This window comes from Carettochelys insculpta, chromosome 14 (genome assembly GCF_033958435.1).
Source record: "Carettochelys insculpta isolate YL-2023 chromosome 14, ASM3395843v1, whole genome shotgun sequence".
NCBI lineage: Eukaryota > Metazoa > Chordata > Testudines > Carettochelyidae > Carettochelys > Carettochelys insculpta.
In genome coordinates, this window is record NC_134150.1 from 45,308,698 (window position 1) to 45,328,998 (window position 20,301).

General features: G+C 61.0%; 1 protein-coding gene across 3 annotated transcripts; it reads right to left on the minus strand.

Annotated features, from left to right (window-relative positions):
• Window positions 1–409: 409 nt before the first annotated feature.
• DHX38 (DEAH-box helicase 38) lies at window positions 410–20,301 on the minus strand. 3 transcript variants are annotated; one of them, XM_075008422.1, is made up of 27 exons: window positions 20,217–20,301; window positions 17,393–17,758; window positions 16,507–16,694; window positions 16,263–16,373; window positions 15,709–15,880; window positions 15,426–15,544; window positions 15,203–15,279; window positions 14,325–14,480; window positions 13,046–13,207; window positions 12,850–12,957; window positions 8,806–8,918; window positions 8,585–8,722; window positions 8,119–8,305; window positions 7,852–8,037; window positions 7,446–7,586; window positions 7,213–7,323; window positions 6,900–7,016; window positions 6,604–6,711; window positions 6,394–6,506; window positions 3,090–3,298; window positions 2,841–2,995; window positions 1,720–1,875; window positions 1,514–1,648; window positions 1,312–1,437; window positions 1,128–1,223; window positions 732–920; window positions 410–653 (listed from the first exon to the last, which is right to left on the minus strand). In XM_075008422.1, the coding sequence occupies exons 2-27, from the start codon at window positions 17,713–17,715 to the stop codon at window positions 561–563; spliced, it is 3,789 nt and encodes a 1,262-aa protein (XP_074864523.1). In that variant the 5' UTR covers window positions 17,716–17,758; window positions 20,217–20,301; the 3' UTR covers window positions 410–560. The 3 variants fall into 3 exon arrangements, with proteins under 3 accessions (XP_074864523.1, XP_074864524.1, XP_074864526.1); XM_075008423.1 differs by lacking the exon at window positions 20,217–20,301 and adding an exon at window positions 18,686–18,702; XM_075008425.1 differs by having other exon boundaries at window positions 431–653; window positions 799–920.

Genomic DNA, 20,301 nt, shown 5'->3' on the forward strand with positions numbered 1-20,301 from the left:
TGTCCCAGGCTGAGCACTGATGCTGGGGCCCAGCTCTTTCCCCTGCATTTACTGCTGCCTGCGGGGGAGGGGACAGCTCCCTTAAAGTGCAGTAGGTGCCCTCTCTCTCCCGCCCCGCCCCACCAGGGCACCTACAGCTTAGCCTTAGTGGAAGTAGGTGGGGCTGGCTTGGGATGCAGCGCACATCCCTATCTGGGAGATAGCAGATGTGGGAGGGGCTCTCCCCTCCCCTGGAAGGCAAGTGCACGCGGCCGGCACTGGGGGCCAGGCGGACAGAGCTCCGGGGGGCTATGGTCTCGCTGCAGCCCCCCTCGTGGAGCCGGCTCGCACACAGGCACAGCCTGGACCACAGCCTCAGTGGGCTCTGGGGACGCTGCCGCATGCAGCACAGGACAAAGCCAGGGCCAGATGCCATCGCCCTTTGTACATGTAAAATTATTTCTCCTCTGTAGCAAACGGTGTGCCGGTGCGGGCAGGGCCCAGCAGCCCAAGTCACATTCACAGCCAGTGCAGGCAGCCCTGCCAGAGCAGCTCCCGCAGGAAGTCCGCCAGCCCCAGACTCAGCGGCTCACAGGCCGAAGCGGGCAGGTGTGTGGCGTGGTGTCATGGGCTCCCCCTGCTCCTTGCGCCCTGGAGTGTAGATCTTGGGAGACCTGCAAGGGAGAGCGAGGGCCCTTAGCCACAGGGCCAGATGAACCCCGCCAGCTCTCCCCTCACTCTGGGCTACTCACAGCAAAGCCCTTAGGCCCCAGCAGCTGGCAGGGGAGGTCAGCCCTGGGCCATGGCCTCTGCACACACCTGGCGCTGCCCAGGGGGTTACGGCGCTCCTGCTCCTCCCGGCGTGCTCGCAGCTGCTCTTCAGCCAGCGCCATCTCCTGCTCCATGGCAGATGCCTCCTCCTTGGCCCGACGGCGGTTCTCCTGCAGCAAGCAAGAGGGGTGCAGCTCACTTCCTCCCCAGAGCCCCAGCCTGTCTAGCTAGGCACTGCATGGAGCTCCAGGGCCAACAGATGTGGGCACAGCTGCTGCTGCACCACCTCTGGGGCGGGGCACACCACTGGCAGCGTGGGCACAGCAGCAGGCAGGGCCCAGTCTCTGCCCCCACCTCCCCACTGGGAGAAGTCTTACCTGGCGAGACTTCCCGGCATGCTTGATGCTGTAGAACATGGGGCCCAGCTCCGCCAGCCACTCTCCATCCACAGCGGTGACACACTGCATGTACTCCTGGGGAGAGCGGGGCCAGGTCAGGACACAGAGCCCCTCCTCGTCCCCAGCACTGCTGCGCGGCCCAGCCGGAGACCGTCCCACTCACCTTGGTGGTCATGACCAGCTCGTGGTACACGATGTAGTCCGGCGTGTAGCCCATGCCGAAGAGGGAGCTGGTGGGGTGCAGGTGGCAGGGCATGCCGGTGCGGATGTTCACGTACTCCCCAATGCCCTGAGGGGAGCGCAGGGTTAGCACAGCCCAGGCGGCTCCCCTCATCCCCCATGGCCTCTGCCCCGCCCCTGCCCACCTTCAGCTTGGCAGCCTGGTGGAAGTACGCCGCACAGATGCACTTCCTGACGGCGTCCCAGTCCGAGCCGCAGGAGGCCAGGCTCATGCGCTGCTGCACCATGATGTCCTTCAGCTGGGCACGCACCTCCCGCACCTGCAAGAGCCCCACCGTCAGGGGCGTCCCATGCCGCAGCCCCACCCTGCCCCTGGCCAGCACAGCCCCACCTTCCGCATGGCCTTCGCGTGGATGAAGTGCTGGTTACACCACAGCATGGAGTAGCCGTTCTTCTTCCACTGCAGGTAGACGTTCAGGTACGTCAGGTGATCGCTTTCTGGAACAGCAAACTTCTCCCGCACCTGGTCGCTCTCCTCCTCCCGGCCCTAGGTGGGAACGGGGGGGTTACAGCCCTGCGCGGGGTGTCGGGGGGAAGCAGGGCTGGGTTACAGCCACACATGGGGGGGTGGGGGGGAGAGTGGGGAAGCAGGGCTGGGTTACAGCCACGCACGGGGGGGTGGGGGGGAGGGAAGCAGGGCTGGGTTACAGCCACGCACGGGGGGGTGGGGGGGAGAGTGGGGAAGCAGGGCTGGGTTACAGCCACGCACGGGGGGGTGGGGGGGAGGGAAGCAGGGCTGGGTTACAGCCACGCACAGGGGGGTGGGGGGGGAGAGTGGGGAAGCAGGGCTGGGTTACAGCCACGCACGGGGGGGTGGGGGGGGAGAGTGGGGAAGCAGGGCTGGGTTACAGCCACGCACGGGGGGGTGGGGGGGGAGAGTGGGGAAGCAGGGCTGGGTTACAGCCACGCACGGGGGGGTGGGGGGGAGGGAAGCAGGGCTGGGTTACACACGCGCGGGGGGAGGGCAGGACTAGAGTGGCCGGTGTGGGAAGAGAGAGGGCCGTACCCGGCCCGGACAGGGAGGATGCGCACCTTGGGCCGGTAGAAGATGGCGGGTACGGACAGCACGGAGACAATGAGCAGGGTGGGGGTGGGGCAGGCAGGGAGGACGCGCACCTTGGGCCGGTAGAAGATGGCGGGCACGGACAGCACGGAGACAATGAGCAGGGTGGGGGTGGGGCAGGCAGGGAGGACGCGCACCTTGGGCCGGTAGAAGATGGCGGGCACGGACAGCACGGAGACAATGAGCAGGGTGGGGGTGGGGCAGGCAGGGAGGACGCGCACCTTGGGCCGGTAAAAGATGGCGGGCACGGACAGCACGGAGACAATGAGCAGGGTGGGGGTGGGGCAGGCAGGGAGGACGCGCACCTTGGGCCGGTAGAAGATGGCGGGCACGGACAGCACGGAGACAATGAGCAGGGTGGGGGTGGGGCAGGCAGGGAGGACGCGCACCTTGGGCCGGTAGAAGATGGCGGGCACGGACAGCATGGAGACAATGAGCAGGATCTCAGAGCTGCAGCCCATGTCGCAGGAGACAATGAGCATCTTGGAGAGCGCTGGGTCCAGTGGGAACTCCACCATCAGGCGCCCCGTTGCCGTCAGGCCGCCTGCAGGGCAGGGCACGAGAGGCTAGCCAGGCACGTGGCCAGCGCCCCCAGCTCCCAGCCCCAGGGCCCCCAGGGCCCGCCCAGCACCCCTTACCGGTGTTGTCCATGGCTCCCAAGATCCACAGCTGGTACATGGAGTTCAGCATGTTGTCCTCAGGGGGCGGGTCCATGAAGTGGAACTGCAGCAGGTCCTGCACGCCCAGGGACTTGAGCAGCAGCACCACGTTGGCCAGGTTGGTGCGCTGGATCTCGGGCACCGTGGTGGTCAGCAGCTCGTTCTTGTAAGCGCTCTGGGTGTAGAGCCTAGGGAGCCAGGGCCATGAGCCGCACTCCCCCCTCCCGCCAGGCCAGCCCCAGCCCGCTCCTCTCAGCCTTCTGCCTGACCAGCTGGGGCAGCTCTCAAGCAGGGACCGGGGCAGGACCTGTAGCTCCAGAAGCCTACGCACACCCCGCACCAGCAAGGGCAGGGATTGCGCACGCGCCTCCCACCAGCAAGGGCAGGGAGCGGCTCTGTGCACACGCGAACGCACACAGAGCAAGGGCAGGGAGCAGCTCTGTACACACATGCACACACAGAGCAAGCGCAGGGAGGGGCTCTGCACACGCACACACACGCACACACAGCAAGGGCAGGGAGCGGCTCTGTGCACACGCGCACACACGCACACAGAGCACGGGCAGGGAGGGGCTCTGCACACGTGCACACACAGAGCAAGGGCAGGGAGGGGCTCTGTGCACACGCACACACAGAGCAAGGGCAGGGAGGGGCTCTGTGCACACGCACACACAGAGCAAGAACAGGGAGCGGCTCTGCACACACAGAGCAAGGGCAGGGAGGGGCTCTGCACACACATGCACACACACACGCACACACACACAGCAAGGGCAGGGAGCGGCTCTGCGCGCACACAGCAAGGGCAGGGAGCGGCTCTGCGCACACACGTGCGCACACAGAGCAAGGGCAGGGAGCGGCTCTGCGCACACACGTGCGCACACAGAGCAAGGGCAGGGAGGGGCTCTGCGCACACATGCATGCGCGCACACACACACACACACACACACACACACACAGAGCAAGGGCAGGGAGCGGCTCTGCGCACACACGTGCGCGCACAGAGCAAGGGCAGGGAGTGGCTCTGCGTACACATGCACGCGCACACAGAGCAAGGGCAGGGAGGGGCTCTGCGCACACATGCATGCACACACACACAGAGCAAGGGCAGGGAGCGGCTCTGTGCACATGCACACGCGCACGCACACACAGAGCAAGGGCAGGGAGCGGCTCTGCGCACACACGTGCACACACAGAGCAAGGGCAGGGAGCGGCTCTGCGCGCGCACACACACACACACACACACACACACAGAGCAAGGGCAGGGAGGGGCTCTGCGCACACATGCATGCACACACACACACACACAGAGCAAGGGCAGGGAGCGGCTCTGTGCACATGCGCGCGCACACATGCACACAGAGCAAGGGCAGGGAGCGGCTCTGCACACATGCACACGCGCACGCACACAGAGCAAGGGCAGGGAGCGGCTCTGCGCGCGCACACACACACACACACACACACACACACACAGAGCAAGGGCAGGGAGTGGCTCTGCGTACACATGCACGCGCACACAGAGCAAGGGTAGGGAGGGGCTCTGCGCACACATGCATGCACACACACACACACAGAGCAAGGGCAGGGAGCGGCTCTGTGCACATGCGCGCGCACACACACAGAGCAAGGGCAGGGAGCGGCTCTGCACACATGCACACGCGCACGCACACACAGAGCAAGGGCAGGGAGGGGCTCTGCGCACACACACACACACACACAGAGCAAGGGCAGGGAGCGGCTCTGCGTACACATGCACGCGCACACAGAGCAAGGGCAGGGAGGGGCTCTGCGCACACATGCATGCACACACACACACACACACAGAGCAAGGGCAGGGAGCGGCTCTGTGCACATGCACACGCGCACGCACACACAGAGCAAGGGCAGGGAGCGGCTCTGCGCACACACACACACACACACACACACACACTCACACACACAGAGCAAGGGCAGGGAGTGGCTCTGCGTACACATGCACGCGCACACAGAGCAAGGGCAGGGAGGGGCTCTGCGCACACATGCATGCACACACACACACACAGAGCAAGGGCAGGGAGCGGCTCTGTGCACATGCGTGCGCACACATGCACACAGAGCAAGGGCAGGGAGCGGCTCTGCACACATGCACACGTGCACGTACACACAGAGCAAGGGCAGGGAGGGGCTCTGCGCACACATGCATGCACACACACACACACAGAGCAAGGGCAGGGAGCGGCTCTGTGCACATGCGTGCGCACACATGCACACAGAGCAAGGGCAGGGAGCGGCTCTGCACACATGCACACGCGCACGCACACACAGAGCAAGGGCAGGGAGCGGCTCTGCGCACACACACACACACACAGAGCAAGGGCAGGGAGTGGCTCTGCGTACACATGCACGTGCACACAGAGCAAGGGCAGGGAGGGGCTCTGCGCACACATGCATGCACACACACACACAGAGCAAGGGCAGGGAGCGGCTCTGTGCACATGCGCGCGCACACATGCACACAGAGCAAGGGCAGGGAGCGGCTCTGCACACATGCACACGCGCACGCACACACAGAGCAAGGGCAGGGAGGGGCTCTGCGCACACATGCATGCACGCACGCACGCGCGCACACAGAGCAAGGGCAGGGAGCGGCTCTGCGCACACACAGAGCAAGGACAGGCGGCTCTGCGCACATGCGCGCGCACACATGCACACAGAGCAAGGGCAGGGAGCGGCTCTGCACACATGCACACGCGCACGCACACACAGAGCAAGGGCAGGGAGGGGCTCTGCGCACACATGCATGCACGCGTGCACGCACACACACACACAGAGCAAGGGCAGGGAGCGGCTCTGCGCACACACAGAGCAAGGACAGGCGGCTCTGCGCACATGCGCGCACACACATGCACACACAGAGCAAGGGCAGGGAGCGGCTCACAATCTCTCTCTCTCTCTCTCTCTCTCTGTCCCCGCCCCAGGCAGCCCCAGCCCCGTTTGCAGAGTGCTGCTGACCCCAGGGCACAGCGAGCGCAGGACGCAGGGGCCGGGTGCATGAGGAAAAGCCGTTGTTGCAGCCAAGGCTGCCAGCTTTGCACCTGCTGCTCCCTGGGGCGCAGTCAGAGGAGACTCTATGGTGAGAGCTCCCCTCCAATCTGGAGGCGCTTTTGGGTGTGTGCAGGGAGCTGCCCAACTCCCCTTGAGCACCACAGCCCTTCCCATGGAGTGGCAGGAGCCCAGCCCAGCGGGAAGCAGCAGAGGTGCTGTGCTGCAGGCACCGCAGGGCTGCATGTGGCCGCAAGGTGCCTACCTGAAGCACTGACCTGGGCCCGTCCGGCCAGCGCGCCCTGCTCGCTGGTTGGCGTTGGCCTGGCTGATGGGGTAGATCTGCAGGGCGTCCATCCCTATGCGGGGGTTGAAGACCTGAGCGGGGTCAGCAAGGAGCAGTGAGAGGAGCGGAGGAGGAGGGCAGCATTCAGCGGCTGCAGGGAGCAGGGCTCCACCCACAGCCCCACCTCACCTTCAGCTTGCAGTAGCCGGAGTCGATGACGAACATGATGCCGTCCACAGTCAGCGAGGTCTCTGCAATGTTGGTGGCGACGATGCACTTCCTGACACCGTCTGGGGCCTGCAAGGCACCAGCGACCGCATGCTGAGGGGCTGGTGGCTCCCTGCCCCCAAGGGACACAGACTGGGAGTGCCAGCACCGGCGTGCAAGGTCCCTGGCTTTTACCTTCCACAGGCATCAGATACCCACCCCCCAGCAGGTGCTGCCCTGGTTGGTCCCAGGCCCCAGCTGCCCGTGTCATGCCGTACCTTCTGGAAGATCTTGGCCTGGAGGTCAGAGGGCAGCTGAGAGTAGATAGGCAGCACGGCCAGAGCTGGGGCTTTTTCCAGTTCCTCCAGATGCTCCACGATCTGCTCCGAGGCCACCTGGACACGGAGGACATAAAGTCAAGTCAAGGCACAAGGACCGGAGGGCGGGGGGTGTCTAGTGCTGCCAAGTCCCAGGTGGAAGAGGGGTGTTGGAGAGAGAGGCAGCAGCGGGGACCCCAGCACTGCAAGGATGGAGCAGGAGGGCTAGCACAGCCAGGTGGGGGAACAGCGCCACCAGGCACACGCAGGTCACCTCAATGTCCTCCTGACCCGGCATGAAGATGAGGATGTCTCCAGGGGCCCCAGAGAGATGCACCTGCAGGGCCTGCTTCACCGCAGCCTCCACGTAGTCCTCCTGTGGGGTCTGAAAAGCAGAGAGCAGCTCAAGGAGGCCCCCCAGCCTGAGACCCACACCCCATGGACAGGCCCCATTGCACCCAGCACAGCCTGGCCTGCCAAGCCCAGCCCCCAGCCTGCCCAGGGCACCTTGCTGAAGAGGACGTCAACAGGGAAGGTGCGGCCAGGAATGTGGAAGATGGGAACGTTCCCAAAGAAGGAGGCAAACTTCTCTGCATCCATGGTGGCCGAGGTGACGATGAGCTTCAGGTCCGCACGCCGCGCCACCACCTGGAGAGACAGGCTGTGAGGGCAGCAAGGGCCCAGGCCACCCCACTCTGACACTCCAAAGGCAGCGGTGGCCAGGGTCTAGCTCACTCCCACCCCTCCACCAGCCACTGTGGGAGCAGGGCCCCCTAACACTGCAGGGGCCATAGGGTCAGGGTGCTGTGCTGACTCCCTCCCCAGGTTCCAGCAGGGCATCTAAGCTGTGCTACTGGCAGCCATGCTCTGGCCTGTCTCTGCTCCCGGCACCACCCCACCCAGGCACGCTGACCTCCCGCAGCAGACCGAAGAGCACGTCCGTGTTGAGCGAGCGCTCGTGTGCCTCGTCCATGATGATGGCGCTGTAGTGGTCCAGGTCAGCCTCGCGCAGGGACTCCCGCAGCAGGATCCCGTCCGTCATGTACTTGATGACCGTATTCTCCGATGTGCAGTCCTCAAAACGGATGGCATAGCCCACCTGGAGAGTGCAGGGGTCAGCACCGCACTGCACCGCTTGCGGAGACCCCGCCGGGCTGCCCCAGGGCCTCGCCAGACTCACCTCCTCTCCCAGGCTCACCCCCATCTCCTCGCTGACCCGTTTGGCAACCGACATGGCAGCCACTCGGCGGGGCTGGGTGCAGCCAATCATGCCGTAGTCGGTGTAGCCGTCCTCGTGCAGATACTGGGTCAGCTGGGTGGTCTTGCCGCTGCCCGTCTCCCCAACCACGATGACAATGCTGTTATCCCTAGGGCAGAGCAGAGAGCTCCTCACAACAGTGGGCCTGGCTCCCCGCTTCCCACCCCGTACACACGTCCTCAGGCACAGGACTCCCCAGTGCAAAGCCAATGGGAGAGCAGTGGGGAGCCCGGCCTCCAGTCAAGGTGGGAGGCTGCTCTGGACAATGCTTCAGACAGACAAGTTATTGGCCTCCATCCAGGCTCCTCTGGCCTGGCCTGCCCTGGCTGGCATAGGCCTTGGCCTCACTGCCCAAGAGAGGCCCGGGGAGGGGACCCAGTGGCAATACCTGATGATGGTGAGCAGGTCCTGCTGCACTGCAAAGATGGGCAGATACTGCCGCTGCTCCACGATGGACTTCTTCCTCGCGAACTCGCTGCTGGCCTCGCTCCTCTCCTTCATGTGCTCAGCGAACTTCTGCTCTGTCCTGCGCAGGCACAGCAGCCCCAGAGTGAGTGACTCCATGGCCTCAGCTGACGCCAGCTCAGCCCCCACCAGGCCGAATCCTACCTGTAATCCACCTTGCCATCTTCCGTCAGGGGCTGGCCCGGCTCCTCCTCTCTTTTGATGCCCATAATGTCTCCCAGTTTGGTGCCAGCCAGCTCCCAGTGCTTGTGCTGAGCCTGAAAGGCAGAGAGCAAAGTGCCAGCTCAACTCCAAGAGTGGAGGGACAAAGAGCCAACTCCCTGCAGTCACATCCCAGGTGGAACGTTCGCAGGCTGCCAGAAGGGCCTGCTGGGACTACTGAGTCTGGAACCTCACCCAGGACTGCTAGAGCATCCAGCCCATCACTCCTGGGTGAGCTTGCGCACATCTGTTTTTAGGCAAACACATAAAATGGCCACACTTGGCCAGACCAAAGGTCCATCTAGCCCAGTATCCTGTCTTCCAGCAGTGGCCAGAGTCAGCTGCCCCAGAGCGCGTGAACCAACAGATAATCATTGAGTGAGTCGCCTCCTCACATCCATTTCCAGCCTCTGACAAACAGAGGCTAGGGACACCACGGCTACCCATCCTGGCTAACAGCCAGTGATGGACCTAACCTCTTTTTGAAGCCTGATAAAGTTCTGGTCTTCAGAACATCCTCTGGCAAGGGGTTCCACAGACTGACCATCAGCTGCATGAAGAAAAACTTACTTTTGTTAGTAAACCCGTTATCCATTAATTTCCTTTGATGACCCCTAGCTCTTATGTGATGGGAAGGAATAAATCATTTTTCGTTAGTTGCTTTCTCCATACTTCTCATGATTTTATAGATCTCTATCACATCCCCCTTAGTCTCCTCTTTTCTAAGATGAGAAGTCCCAGCCTTTCTAATCTCTTGTCATATGGCACCTGTTTCAAACCATCATATTCAGCACCTCATTAGCATGCGAGTGGCCACGGCACTTCGAAATTGACATGGCTCGCCGCCGCACGGCTCATCCAAACAGGGCTCCTTTTCAAAAGGACCCCTCCTACTTTGAAGTCCCCTTATTCCTATGAGCAGATGGGAATAAGGGGACTTCGAAGTAGGTGGGGTCCCTTTGAAAAGGAGCCCCGTCGGGACAAGGCGCGCAGCAGCGAGCCGTGTCAAATTCGAAGTGCCGCAGCCGCCCACATGCTAACGAGGCGCTGAATATGTATTTCAGCGCTTCATTAGTAAACTTCAAAATGGTCATTTGCATGGCTATTTCGAAGTTTGGGGCTAGTGTAGACATAGCCAATGAAAGAAAACTGCAGAAGCTGCTTTGCCCCAGGTTTTCGGTTCATCTTGCCACTGACAGAAGCCTTGATCCAGATTGAAATAACCTGGTTCCTTCCCTCATATGTACCTTGCTTGGCTGCATGTCTAAGGCCGGCAGCAGTTTGGAAACTAAACCTCTACTGGCAGGGTGTGAGTGCCTGCCTATATCAGCATATGCTAGCTGCTTGTCTACTGCTTTCTTAATAAAGGCCTTGGACAACATGGAGCAGGTCTACTGAGTCTGAAGGACAACAACTGGGGTACTCCCGGAGCCAGCTAGAAGTTTTGTCCCAAGACAGAGTAAAGCAGAGGAGACTTGTAGGTGACCTGTGCTCTGCTCGGAGTACAAGGGCTAAGTAGTAGTAGTCTTGCTTTTCCCCCTACAAAGATCCTGGGTGCTTCTTATGAATGTAACATCACCCCATCAGCACCTTCTTCACAGACTGCTCATCCTGTCTCCAGCTTCTTGGGCATCTTCCACAAGGCGCTGTAGCCCCTTCCCTTCTCTCTGGGCAAACACGTTCAACTGCCTTCTCCATGCAGAGGTCTCACAGACCCACCTCAGCTCCAGACCTGCCTCTTACTACCGGGCTAAAGCCAAGCTCCTCCCACCACCATTGTTCTCAATGGCTGTGAACCCTCCCCCTGTAAGCCAGCAGTCATCATTGGCCTGCCCCTCTCCAGGCCCTCACACCTGGGACATGTCTAAATCATGCAGCCTCTCCCTGCAGGACATCGCTAATGCACAGGCCTTCTTGTGCAGCCCTGCAGCAGAAACTCTCCGCCCAGCTCTTACCACCCCGTTTCTGGGCAGTGCCTCTGGCTTGTGCCCTCCTTTGCCTACAAATCACGGGACAGTGTCTAGGCTGCTGGTGTGCTGAGAGCAGAGCCTACCATACCAGCCAGCACTTTCCTCCTCCAGGCTGTTTACAGCAGGGATGTTCAGGAGCAAGTAATCAGGTAACTAAGTTACTGCCAAATTTTCTATTGGCTATCTGGTTAACTGGCTCAGCTTCTGACTCCCCTCCCCAGCGCTGCTGCTCTGCACCCTGTGTGCTGGCTCAGCCTCTTAAATGCAGAGCAGCAGGGGTGAGGGAAGGGTAGAAGAGCCCAAAGCCCACGACAAGGCAGAAGCTGAGCCAGCTGTGTGCTGGCTCAGCAGGGAAAAATTGCCTGATCCCAGTGCAAGCAGCGACAGGGCTAAGCCATCCGCTCCTTATTTACCTGGGGCAGGGGGTACTGCAAGTTACTGACAGCACTAACTGAGGAGCAGATGCTTCTCGGTTACTCATGTAACCAGACACTTATATCCCAGTTTATAGTGTGTCCGCCATCCCCCCTCCCATCTTACGTTTAGCTCTTTGGGGCAGGAACCCGCTTTCGGGTCTGTGTTTGTACAGTGCCTGTACAATTCAATCCCTGGGAAAATCGTGGAGGGGATCCTCACGGAATCCATTCTGAAGCACTTGGAAGAGGGGAAAGTGATCAAAAGTAGCCAACACGGATTCACTGGGGCAAGTCCTGCCTGACCAATCTGACTGGCTTCTGTGATGAGGTAACAGGCTCTGTGGACAGTGGGAAGTCAGTGGATGGGATATACTTTGACTTCAGAAAAGCTTTTGATATGGTCTCCCACAACATTCTTGTCCATAAGTTAAGGAAATATGGATTGGCTCCTTGGACTATAAGATGGATAGAAAGCTGGCTTGATGGTCGGGCCCAACAGGTAGTGGTCAATGGCTCAATATCTGGATGGTGGTCTGTTTCAAGCGGAGTGCCGCAAGGCTCGGTTCTGGGGCCGGTGTTGTTCAACATCTTTATTAATGACCTGGATGAGGGACTGGGTTGCACCCTCAGCAAGTTTGCGGATGACACAAAACTAGCGGGAAAGGTAGATACGTTGGAGGGTAGAGAGAGAATCCCGAGTGACCTGGATAAATTAGAGGACTGGGCCAAAAGAAATCTGATGCGGTTCAATATAGAGAAGCATAGAATCCTACACCTGGGGCGGAAGAATCCCAAGCATTGTTATAGGCTGGGGATTGACTGGCCCAGCAGCAGTACGACAGAAAGGGACCTAGGGGTTATGGTGGATGAAAGGCTGGATATGAGTAAACAGTGTGCCCTTGTAGCCAAGAAGGCTAACGGCATACTAGGGTGCATTAGGAGGAGCATTTCGAGCAGATCTAGAGAAGTGGTTGCTCCCCTCTATTCGACACTGGTGAGGCCACATCTGGAATGTTGTGTTGTTTTGGGTCCCCCAGTATAAAAAAGATGTGGATTTGCTGGAGCAGGTTCAGAAGAGGACAACAAAAATGATTAAGGGGCTGGAGCACAAGACCTATGAGGATTTGGGCTTGTTTAGTTTGCAGAAGAGAAGACTTAGGGGTGATTTAATAGCAGCCTTCAACTTCCTGAAGGGGAGCGCTAAAGTGGAGGGTGAGAAACTGTTCTCTGTGGTGTCAGATAGCAGAACAAGGAGTAATGGTCTGAAGTTGAAGAGGGAGAGGTGCAGGTTAGGTATTAGGAAAAACTACTTCACCAGGAGGGTGGTGAAGCACTGGAATGCGTTGCCTAGAGAGGCGGTGGATTCTCCATCCCTTGAGGTTTCTAAGTCCCGGCTGGACAAGGTCCTGGCTGGGATGACTTAGGGGGGCTGATCCTGCTTGAAGCAGGGGGCTGGACTAGATGACCTCCTGAGGTCCCTTCCAGCCCTGTGATTCTGTGAGTGCCTAACCCAGCAGCAGCTGTGTCCATGACTGCTGGGCACAGACAGTAAAACAGATCACCCGTAACGCCAGCAGATTGCAGCTGCATCCAGCACCTACCTTCTTGCGTTCCTTCTGCTCTCTGTGTTTGCGCACCAGCTGGCTGCCTTTGCGGGCAATGATAGCCAAATCGGCCGTGGCATCCTTGACTGGGATGACTGGCTCCGGCTGGAAGGGAGGCATAAGACAGGGAGTCCCAGCTCGGCGCTGACAGCTCCCTTGCAGGCTGGGGGCTCTCTCCCAGCGGAGTCCCTACCTGCTTGGTGAAGACAATTCTCCCATCCAGGAACGGGGGCACCAAGTTGTGCACCAGCAAGTGCACTTTGGCAGCGTTATCTTCCTCAAAGTCCTCATCCACCTCCAGCCGATGGACCACCCCACTCGTCAGCATGCGATTGGTCTCCCAGCGCTCATTGTCCTGAAGGAGAACCAGAGGCAGCAGCTTCACAGACCCCACACCAGCTGGCAGAGAGGACATGAGCCCCTAGTCTCCCCATCAACCCACCACGCTCGTGGATGGAAAAGAGATTCCGCGCGTCTGTGCTGCAGCCAAGCACAATAAGACACACACGCGTGCACCCCTCTGGCGTGCCCCCCAGGAGCACTCCGACTCGTCTGGCTAGCCCACAGCCAGAGAGGCCCAGAGCAGCTGCAGGCCAGTAAGGCTGCCATGTGGTAGGTCAGCCATTGCTATGGGTGCCGTTAATGTTCATCCTTTCAGCAAGCTGACAGATCCAGTGTGTTCCCACGGAACCGGATCACTCCAGAGCTCAGCTTGGGGCAGGGAGTCCTGCACGGGGCAGCGTACTAAGGCAGCACCTGACTGTTACTCCTGGGTGAATTCTGCACCATGAGGCAAGCATACAATTCATGTTCTGTGCAGATTCCTTTGCTTTCCCCACAGAAAAACAACAGAGGTAGGAAATCACCACGCAGCCTGCCCGCCAGCATCTCCTCCCAACACCCCACCCGCAAAGACATGCCCCGCTGCAGGAGGGCCGACCCTTATGCTGTGTCAGGGTTGGGTGAGAGGCTCCCCACTACATGCAGCCAGGTGCTCGTGCTCTCCCCAGCTGTGCTAAAGCCCCCACATTTATGTACCGACAACACTGGCAGAACTGTAAAACGCCGTGCACAGCATGTTTAGTTTTCAGCACAGAACTCCCTCAGGAGCCGGGTTTACTGGTAGTGGGGAGGGGGCCCATTGCTGTAGTCTGGACTCCAGCTTCCAAGTGATAGTACCCAGGGCCCTCCACACCACGTACATCCAGACTCTAGGCATGGCTACAGCTCGCACTGTTCCCCACCTGCCCCAAAGCAGCAAGAGGAGGAGCAGAGTGCTTGGCCTGGCTCCATCGGACACCCCAAAGCCAGCACCAGCTTCGGTGTCCCTCCCCCACACTAGGCAACCCCACAGCTACTTTCTATCCTTCCACTCTCCTGGTCTGCAGGACCGGCTATCCCCATCCCACCCCAGCAGCGATACGAGACTCCCTGAGCGTTCCAAGCAGCCTGGCCCTGCCGTGCGCTGCTACCTCATTGATCTGTCTCCGCTGTGCAGAAATGCGCTTCTGTTTCTGTTTGTGCAAGTGCTGCTCCCGCTTCTTCACATACTCCTCAGACGAGTAGGCCAAGGGGTTGTGGAACTCGTCGTAACCCTCATCCATCATGTACCAGTCCCGGTCTGCTTGCTGGCAGGAGGAGAATGACCAGAGACAGCTCAGCAGGGCTGCGCATCCAGCTGCTACCGAATCTCCCACAGGGGAAGCACCCTGACAAGCTGCAGGAGTCTGGGGCCTAGCTCACATTTGAGAAGTGGGCAGTTGGCTCATGTTGACCAGGGCCGTGCAGAGGACGGGTTGCCCCAAGCTAGCAGGAGGGGGTGGCTTTGTCTGCAATGAAGAGCAGTCATGCTGCATCTTGTGGGAGCCAAGAGCTCAGAACAGGTTGCAGCTAAGGATTCAGACAGAATTTTGGGGACCAAGTGTCCCACTCCCTTCACTTGCTCCCTGCATCCCTGGGATCCCACCCTCCAACCCAGCTCTCCACCCATAACACAGGGATCACAAGTCCACCAGCCCTCAAGGGATCACACCTGGAGCCCAAAGGCAGCCTCCTCCCACACCAACCCAGGGACCCTGCCCAGTCACAGAACCAGCCACATGCAGCAGCCCCAGACCAAGCACCCACACCCTGCTGAGCCTCCTGCCCCCAGACACACTGGGCCCCACAGACTCAGACACAGTTCAGCCTGCTTGGTGTGCATCAGGCCCGTGCTGTGTGCACTCTGTTCAGCAGCCTTGGCCCAACAAGCCAAGGTCCAGAACAGCTCCATCGCCACTTCCACGGTCTCGTAGCAGATCCCAGCTCACAGCCTCCGGACTGCACCCTGACACATCTGACAGGTGCTCACCCGTTGGTCATCCTCCCACTGCTGCCGCTCCTCCTCTGTTTCAAAGGAAATCCCCTCTTCTGCCTCTTCACGCCTGCCTGAGGGAAGGAACAAGCTGGTCAGTGCAAGCCCTTGCCAGCCCTCGTCCCTGTGGCTCAGCCAGGGGGCCCCGAGGAAGCCAGCCCCTGTGCTAATCTCAGTGAGGGCGAAGGGGCCTAGCAGGCCAGTCTCTCCTCTGCCTCACCTTTTCCCCTGGAAAGGCGCGGCGTGGCCCCCAGGTGCCGCCGATCATCAGCCCATTCATTGTATTTGTAGGAAGGGGTGGGCAGCGGCGTGTCTTCTGGGTACGTGCTCCGTATTGACCTGTGCACGCAGCAGGAGGACAGGAACTACTGAGCAGCCTCAAGGAGCAGTCAGGGGGGTGGGGGGGAGAAGACTGCAGCCGATGGCTCCCCATCTGTATCACCACTGCAGCACTGCCAGGGACTGCAGCCCCCTCCAGCCATCCAGCAGCCCCCCGGTACTACCTGTCCCGGTCCCTCCTGTCTGTGTCACGGGCCAAGGGCGCTCGATGGCTGCGGTCGCGCTCCGAGTCCCTGTAGCAGGGCGTGGGGGAGGGCGACTCCCACTGTGAGCGCCGTGAACTGCTGTAACCACTGTCCTCTTCCTCCCAGCTCGAGCGAGACGGTGTAGCTGCATCTGGGGAAAGAGGAGGGGTTCGATGCCTCCTGCTGGGCCACATGAGGCCCTGCCCTGCTGCACCCAAGGCCGGGAACCCTCCAACAGGACACAGAGCAAGGGTCACTGCGCTTTGCACAGGCCAACCGAAGGAGATTGCTTCCGGGGGAACAGCTGTCTGGACCCCTCACAGCAGCTCCCCAGGCGCAGGCTCAAATATCACCCCAGGGCCCCTAACTGTCCAGACCACTCACAGGAAAGCTGTAGCTCTGAGCCTGTTCACTTATCATGGGCACATTCACTCAGTCCGCCCCTTGCAAAGGACCCGGAGTCCCACAAGGGGAGCACTCGCCTCCCGCCAGCTTCTGCCAAAGAGGCCAGCAGGAAGGGCAGCTACTCCTACCCTTCGGTCGGTGCCTGGGGCTCTCTGGGTCACCCCTCCTGCTGCTGCCTCTCTCTGACGAGCCATCCTTCTCTGACCGGCTGCTGCTGTGACGGCTCCTGTCCCGCTCTTCTGTGAAGAGAGTGCCAAGTCTGACATCCAGGCCACAAGCGACCTCTGAGAGCCCATGAATCTCCAGCCATGGGCACATGCCAGAGATCCCGAGCACCCAGAGCCGGTGCTAGCAATGGCAAAGGGCAACTACCTCGGTCCCGCCTGCGGTCCTGGTCCCGCTCCCGATTGCGCCCTCGCTTGTGCTCTTTCTCCTCCTTGGAGGAGGCGTAGACGCCGTGCTCTCGGCGCTCCCGCTCCCGCTGCCGGCTGCGCTCCCAGAACTCCTCGCTGACCCCCCCAGTGTAGGACGGGGTCTCCGTGTGGGCAGAGCGGTAATGCCTGAGGGGAAAAGGGCAGGTCAGCAGGGCGGTTGAGCCTGCAGCCCCAAGTGAGTTTGGCCTCATTCACTAAGCCTGGCAAGCAGCGTGCAACTGGAACCTGTCCCAGGAGCAGAGCATGCCTGCCTACCTGCAAGGTGCCCTCCCCCTCAGCTTGGCAGCCTGCTCCCACCCTCCACCCACAGAGCAACTCCAAGCGAGTCCACTGCGCGCCAACTTGCTTCCGCAGACCCTGGGGTATAGCACAAGCCTCAACAGCTGAAAGCAAAGTCCTACAAAGAACCAGGAGAGACATGTCCACCCACAAAAGCACAGGGGTTGGGACAAGGTCCTGCCCAAAGAACTCCTGGCCCCTTGGAAATATACATGTGACAACCAGATTTGTCTCCACCCGAGGCCAACACCTGTGGGAGGCCTCCAGACCTCACCCCATGAATGAACCTTTCCTCCACCTAGCAGAGGTCAGCCCTCAACAGCCCCCCAATCGGAGAAAGGCACTGTCTCTCCTCTCTGCAGGAGCCTGGGACCCAGTATCTGTCCTATGTGCCCTGGGGTCAGCACAATAATTATCTCAGTGAATCAGTCCAGCCACCTTCAGGCACTCACTGCAAGTCCCTTCCCAGAAAGGAGGAGGACTCAGCCACCCAAGGGATGGGCAAGGCCCTAAGCTCCCTTAACACCTAGCAGCAGGGCCTTCACCTGTCCTGCCGATTGCTTCTGCTGGCCCTGTCGCTCCCCTCCTCCTCAGGGCCACCCAAGTCATCTTTGGCCTCCTCCCAGTCTTTGTAGGAGGAGACTTTGGACTTCTTCTTGTCCTCTGTGTCTTCCTTCTCCTCTCTCTCCCTGCGTTTCTGGGCAGCCAGCAAGTCCAGCCCCAGCAGGGAAGTGCGGGGTGCTGGAGCTTTGAAGACATGCTGCTCACTGCAGGCTCTTTTCTTCTTGATGATCAAGCCTCCAACCTGCGTCTCCAGATCTGTTCCTTCCAGCCGGTGCACTGATGTATCCCCAGAGACATCCTCCATCCTTAGGGTCTTCTAACCCAAGCAGCCTCTGCCCCAGGGCTCTCTGAAAAGTACACAGTCAGGTACTGGTATGAGGGAACAAGGTTGCTGAGATTTATGCAGGACTGGGGGGAGCACGTGGGGGCGGTTTTCTGATGAACAAACAAGTGGGAAGGAAGGGCACATACACTCCCTGTACTACACTCCCCCGACCCCATCCCAAATAAGCAAGCACATCACTGCCCCACGAGACATGAGGCAGGAGCTCGGAATCCAAATTTTCCTTGTGGGGAAGAAGAATCATTTGTTTCTGGATCAGTGCAGAAGACGTTCAAGGCCTCAAGACATAATGCTAGGAACGTTTACACTGTCAGGCTGACATGCAGGAGTCATGTCTCCTTTCCAAAGCCAAACCCCCAATGAGTTCATCTCAGCAGCAGACCCCTCATGGGGAGAATCATGTTCTACTCTAGAAAAAAGGCTCTTTCCACACTCTGAGAAAAAACACCAGCGTTCCCCCACTCTCCTTCACCCCCTTCCCCAGCTCAAGGTCAGGATAAACTGACCTTACAGGACCCTCAAATATTCTCTAACCAAAGTGATCCCTTAGGAACACAAGTGTTGCCATGGTACATTGCACCAGGAGCCCATCTAGTCCACCGCCTGTCTCAGACAGTGGCTTGTACCACCAGAGAAACCCCATAAATCAAAGGGATGCTTTAGGCCTGGAAGAGAAAGAATTGTAACTCTCCCATTTCTGACCCTAAAGAAAAGCTGGATAGTCTCATTCGCAGTGCAGACGTCCAGCCCTTTAGTGAATCCTACCAAGATACTGGTCTCAGTGACAGCTTATGGCCTGAGTTCCAGAAGCTCGTTAGGCACAGACAAAGGTATATCTCCCTCTTTATAATTTAAATGAGCAGCATCACTAAACATGCCCTGCTCTTGTACTGTGGAGGATAAAGAACTGTGCTTCATTCAAAACCCTTGCCTGTCTCTGCCCGAGATACCACACAAATCTCCAGACACAGCAGCCTGGCCTCAATAAGCAGAAGGTTCCTGGAGCCCAGCTGGATCCATACACCACCTGTTGCACCAGCCAAACAAAGCCATTACTTTGCTTCCTCGTCTCTCTCACAGGTGCAGAGCCCAACAGCAGCACAAGTGTACTGTGTGCACCAAACGCACGCTTCCAGGGTCTCAAATCGCTGGGCCGCCATCTCAGGCTAGGCACATCCCAGAGAGCTGAGTGCAGCGCAGCGGCAGGTCTTGTGTGTGGCTCCTCCACACGGACGCACAGTGCTCACCAAGCGAAACCGCCTGCGGTGCGTGCCAGCACCTCCCTGGGCCGGGCGTGGGGCAGGCACACCCCAAGCACGGAAAGCTAGGCTGCCATAAGCAGTGGCGTGGGCGCGGAGACGCGCGTAGGGGACAATGAAACGCCACTGACCCGGCAGGACTGCGGGACAGGAGATGGACACCTGACGTGTCTCAGCAGCGGCCGATCCGTACAGCGCCCGACTCGCCCCCAGCCCCGACCCCAAACCCGACCCCTCCCCGGCCCGACCCAACTCCTCCCCTCCCAGGCCCGGCTCGCCCCCAGCCCCGACCCCGACCCCGACCCCTCCCCAGCCCGACCCAACTCCTCCCCTCCCCAGCCTGACCCACCCCCAGCCCCGACCCCGACCCCTCCCCGGCCCGACCCAACTCCTCCCCTCCCAGGCCCGACCCGCCCCCAGCCCCGACCCCGACCCCTCCCCAGCCCGACCCAACTCCTCCCCTCCCAGGCCCGGCTCACCCCCAGCCCCGACCCGACCCAACTCCTCCCCTCCCAGGCCCGGCTCACCCCCAGCCCCGACCCGACCCAACTCCTCCCCTCCCAGGCCCGGCTCACCCCCAGCCCCGACCCGACCCAACTCCTCCCCTCCCAGGCCCGGCTCACCCCCAGCCCCGACCCGACCCAACTCCTCCCCTCCCCGGCCCGACCCCGACCCCGACCCCTCCCCGGCCCGACCCACCCCCAGCCCCGACCCCAACCCCTCCCCGGCCCGACCCAACTCCTCCCCTCCCAGGCCCGGCTCGCCCCCAGCCCCGACCCCGACCCCTCCCCGGCCCGACCCCGACCCCTCCCCGGCCCAACCCAATTCCTCCCCTCCCAGCCCCGACCCCGACCCCGACCCCTCCCCGGCCCGACCCACCCCCAGCCCCGACCCCAACCCCTCCCCGGCCCGACCCAACTCCTCCCCTCCCAGGCCCGGCTCGCCCCCAGCCCCGACCCCTCCCCGGTCCCAGGCCCCCGGCCCCGCGGGGGCGAAAGCCGCGGCGCGCCCGCCAAGAGCGGCAGTGCGCGGGCGGGGCTAGGAGGGAGGCCGGGGCGGGCGGCGCGCAGGGGGCAGCGAGCGGCTGGTGGCTGCTGGGGCTGGGCGCGCACCCCCGGCGCGACACAGTCACAGTCACAGTCACAGCGCCCGGCCCGGCCCGGCCTCCCCAAGACACGGCCCCGCCCCGCCCCGGTCTCTCACCTCTCGGGCCCTCCACGCCCGCTCTGCAGCTCAGGGCCGCCAGTCCGGCTGGCTGAGCGCCGCCATCCCCGTCCCACAATGCCCC

Excerpts from the sequence above, each read along its gene's own strand:
- DHX38 (XM_075008422.1), bottom strand. The coding sequence starts at position 17,715 with ATGGAGGATGTCTCTGGGGATACATCAGTGCACCGGCTGGAAGGAACA. Across the intron at positions 6,507-6,603 it reads CCGGCTACTGCAAGCTGAAG|GTCTTCAACCCCCGCATAGG; the intron begins GTGAGGTGGGGC and ends GACCCCGCTCAG. Across the intron at positions 1,438-1,513 it reads ACCAGGCTGCCAAGCTGAAG|GGCATTGGGGAGTACGTGAA; the intron begins GTGGGCAGGGGC and ends CGCTCCCCTCAG.